The sequence below is a fragment of the Oncorhynchus tshawytscha genome, unplaced genomic scaffold (assembly GCF_018296145.1).
Source record: "Oncorhynchus tshawytscha isolate Ot180627B unplaced genomic scaffold, Otsh_v2.0 Un_contig_9683_pilon_pilon, whole genome shotgun sequence".
NCBI lineage: Eukaryota > Metazoa > Chordata > Actinopteri > Salmoniformes > Salmonidae > Oncorhynchus > Oncorhynchus tshawytscha.
In genome coordinates, this window is record NW_024608806.1 from 19,800 (window position 1) to 24,135 (window position 4,336).

Consider the following 4,336-nt stretch of genomic DNA (forward strand, 5'->3'; position numbering starts at 1 on the left):
CAATGAAAACGATCCAACATCGGATGAAGCAATTCTGAGGCTATTCAACTCCAACACCAAAGGAGATGACTTCAGTGGTTTCAGTGCACAGGAGGAGGACGATAGTGACCAAGTTCATTTGTTTCAATGTACCGGTAGGCACCTGTGGCTTATAGACATGTGCGGCTTATTTATGTACCAAATACATATTTTTTCATAATTCAGTGGGTGCGGTTTATATTCAGGTGCGCTTAATAGTCCAGCAATTACGGTAATATGGAGGTCTTCCAACATGGCCACCAGGAGGCATCGTATGTCAACTGCAAGCCTTCTATACGTTAAGTCTCTGCTTCTAGTGATATCTCTGTCTCTGAGTCATCTGTGTGTCTCTGTCTGTGTGACTGCTGTAGGTGTTAACTCTAGGGAAGTATCAACAAAATGACACGGGTAGTTGTAGCTATGCTAATACAACAAAATAGAACAAGATTAGATACTGTGTCTGTGCTTGTGTGCATGTGTGCGTGTGTGTGTGTGTGAGTGTGAGAGATTGCTACAGTGGTTATTTTTTAAAGCCATTTTCTGCAGAACAATATAAATCATTCCATGTCTCTACATGGTCATCTTGTCCAGAGTATATCTCAACACAGTCCTCCTGTCCAGGGAACGGGACTTGCTATTTGTGATGATGGACAGGACACTGTCATACCAGGAAGATATAGATCATAGAGGGGAAGTGGAGAACAAAGACTAGCTGTTAACATATATTAAATATCATATGTAACAGCCCCAAGATAATTCAGGGAGTTTCCAGAACTCCTCCTTCCTTTCACCTTTCTGCTGATTTAGACCCTCTGTTTACTCCCAAATATACATCAACATGTTCAGGAGGTCCAGAACTACAAACATGGGTCATTATAATGTCCAGACAATAGATCTTTTACCACAAGATTACACCAAGTGGATATTGAGGGTGGATATGCTTAACCAGTGAGGATCAACCTGATTGGTTGAGGAGTTTTTGAGTGACAGCTGGTTGAACCACTGGAAATATCCACTTCCCCTCCCTCTTTTGGGACCCATATAGGGGAACAACAGTCAAATATGAGCATTTGATATTGTGCTTATATGTAACTTGACAACAAAGACTGACTGTCAAAGATTATTAAGTAATATCCTTTGATATCTCTACTACACTCATCGATTGGTGATACGGTCAACTCCTCAGTGTATGTAATGGTTGTTTGGTACTGTTGAGAATGTTATTAACAGGCCTAAATTGGATCATGTAAAAATCTGTAGAATATATTTTTATTTAAAATTATGTGAATGCACAAAGTCAAATGTACTGAATTAATGTTGAATGAAGCAACAAGCAGCAAATTAGAAGGATTTTTATTAAAATGATACCACAAACAAATACAACAATAGGTGTGTGTGTGCGTTTGTGTACGTGCATGCATGTGTTCGAGTGCATGTGTGAATGAGGGTGTGTGATGGTGTGTGTGTGTCTGTGAGAGAGAGAGAGAGAGAGAGAGAGAGAGACAGACAGAGAGAATGAGAGAGAATGAAGGAGGAAGTTGTGTGCACTGTAGGCTACTGTATGTGTTACAGTATGTTGTCATGGTGATGGTAAAACACTTTCTCACAAACCCAGTTGAGTTTGCTGCGACATGACACGTCATTCCACGCCTCCAGAGGACTCTGATTATTACGTATCTGAACACAGTCCTCCTCACCATATTCTGGTTTGCCATCACCATTATCAGGCTGAAGTGGAGACCAGTACCTACATGGTTAAAAACAGTCAGATATCATGGTTAATACCAGTACCTACAGGGTTAACAACAGTCAGATATCATGGTTATTACCAGTACCTACAGGGTCAGATATCATGCTTAATACCAGTACCTACAGGGTTAAAAACAGTCAGATATCATGGTTATTACCAGTACCTACAGGGTTAACAACAGTCAGATATCATGGTTAATACCAGTATCTAAAGGGTTAATAACAGTCAGATATCATGGTTAATACCAGTACCTACAGGGTTAACAACAGTCTGATATCATGGTTAATACCAGTACCTACAGGGTTAACAACAGTCAGATATCATGGTTAATACCAGTACCTACAGGGTGAACAACAGTCAGATATCATGCTTAATACCAGTACCTACAGGGTTAACAACAGTCAGATATCATGGTTATTACCAGTACCAACAGGGTTAAAAACAGTCAGATATAACAGTTAGAACATCACAATCCTAAATAATATACAGAAATGTGTCATAGTTAATTGTCTTGACTGGTATCATCAGTGACAATAAGCTGTATAGAAAAAGGTTGAATGGGCCTTATTGACAGATGAGTTATCATCTCTCACCTTGTGGTCAGTGGGGTGCCGTCCACCCATTTCCAGGTCCCCTCATTAACAGAATCAGTTAGACCAATCCAGACTCTCCTCTTGAGGTTGAAGACAAATTGCTGTTATTGAAAAAGATAAATATACTGTACATATAACTGTATGTTTGATCTTATCTACCCCCCCTCTCTCTCTCTCTCACTCTCACTCTCACACACACACACACACACACACACACACACACACACACACACACACACACACACACACACACACACACACACACACACACACACACACACACACACACACACACACACCTGTTCCTTATCACTGTTTATGATCACCAGGTCTGCTCCTCTCTCCAGACAGTCATCTCTGCTCTCCTTCCAGGTTTTAGTCTCAGTAGACAGGAAGTACCAACTGGATTCAAACTTCTGCCAGCCAGCAGGACAGTTTTGTTCTTGAAGATGAAAACATGAATCTCCTTCAACTTAAAACACTGGATATTTTATGAATGAATACAGACACACGATAAAGTATGTGGGATTAATGACAATGTACTACTGTATGTTTACTCACTGAGATTGGTAAGCCTCCCATTAAAATCTCTCTCAGTCTGTAGCTGGTCTCTCTCTTTAGTCAGGTTGTTGTAACTGGACTGTAGCTGGTCTCTCTCTTTTGTCAGGTTGTTGTAACTGGACTGTAGCTGGTGACCAATGACTCCATCTGTAAAAGGGTAAAGTTGATGAAACATGTAACTAAAACACCATTAATGAGTAAGTATAATTTAGTAGGCTACTTAAGTCTCAGTAAAAACATACTAAACTTACAGTAGACAGACAGGCCTATGATCCCAGCCAGTAGGAGAACACACAGCAGCCCCAGACACACTGCAGCAACTCCAGAGATTCTCTTCCACCACTGAACATGAACTGAATCACAAATGATTAAAGATCTTTGGTAATGTGTTTTACTGTATCATCCAGGATTGAGACAAATAAAGCTAGAGTACTACAGGGTTGTCACACCTGTCATTTTGTGTGTGCTTATGTGTTTTTGTGTTTTTGTGTTTTTGTGTTTTTTGTTTTTGTGTGTTTTGTGTGTTTGTGTGTGTGTGTGTGTGTGTGTGTGTGTGTGTGTGTGTGTGTGTGTGTGTGTGTGTGTGTGTGTGTGTGTGTGTGTGTGTGTGTGTGTGTGTGTGTGTGTGTGTGTGTGTGTGTTCGTGCAATCTTACCTGAAGCAACAACTCCATTTCTTGGACTGGGCTTGAAGTCTCCTACGTTGGCATATAATTGGTCATCAATGTCTGTGTTCTGCATTGCATGGGGTTCATCGTCTTCAAATCCATTTGAGATTTCATAGACTCCCTCTGACATCTTAACACACTTGTGGTCCAATACAGTAACTTCTACTTATCTCAACTCTAATATACTTCTGTATCTATGTGTTCTCTCTGGACTGTCCTGCATCTGTGTGACTTATTATAGTGATACATGTTTGAAACAGTTAACCACAGTGAAGAGGAAATTGTCAAATCAACACCACACTGGTCATCACGTGACTTACACCAGCCAATCTAAACCTGTATGTTTCCCACAGCGCTCATCAGTGTTAAACATGTGTTTCAACTGAAGTGATAATATAATAGATGATATGACTCCCACCAGCCTTAGTTTGATAATATACTACATGATATGACTCCCACCAGTCTTAGTGTGATAATATACTACATGATATGACTCCCACCAGCCTTAGTGTGATAATATACTACATGATATGACTCCCACCAGCCTTAGTGTGATAATATACTACATGATATGACTCCCACCAGTCTTAGTTTGATAATATACTACATGATATGACTCCCACCAGTCTTAGTTTGATAATATAATACATGATATGACTCCCACCAGTCTTAGTGTGATAATATACTACATGGTATGACTCCCACCAGTCTTAGTTTGATAAAATACTACATGATATGACTCCCACC

General features: G+C 40.1%; 1 protein-coding gene across 2 annotated transcripts; it reads right to left on the reverse strand.

The window, feature by feature from the left end:
- Positions 1 to 1,356: 1,356 nt before the first annotated feature.
- Positions 1,357 to 3,824, reverse strand: LOC121843840 (CD209 antigen-like protein C). Of its 2 annotated transcripts, none has more exons than XM_042313707.1 (6): positions 3,578 to 3,824; positions 3,174 to 3,275; positions 2,923 to 3,069; positions 2,661 to 2,803; positions 2,362 to 2,441; positions 1,357 to 1,765 (listed from the first exon to the last, which is right to left on the reverse strand). In XM_042313707.1, exons 1-6 carry the CDS (start codon positions 3,717 to 3,719, stop codon positions 1,585 to 1,587), a joined length of 795 nt encoding a protein of 264 aa, XP_042169641.1. In that variant the 5' UTR covers positions 3,720 to 3,824; the 3' UTR covers positions 1,357 to 1,584. The 2 variants fall into 2 exon arrangements, with proteins under 2 accessions (XP_042169641.1, XP_042169640.1); XM_042313706.1 differs by having other exon boundaries at positions 2,362 to 2,462.
- Between the last annotated feature and the right edge of the window lie 512 nt (positions 3,825 to 4,336).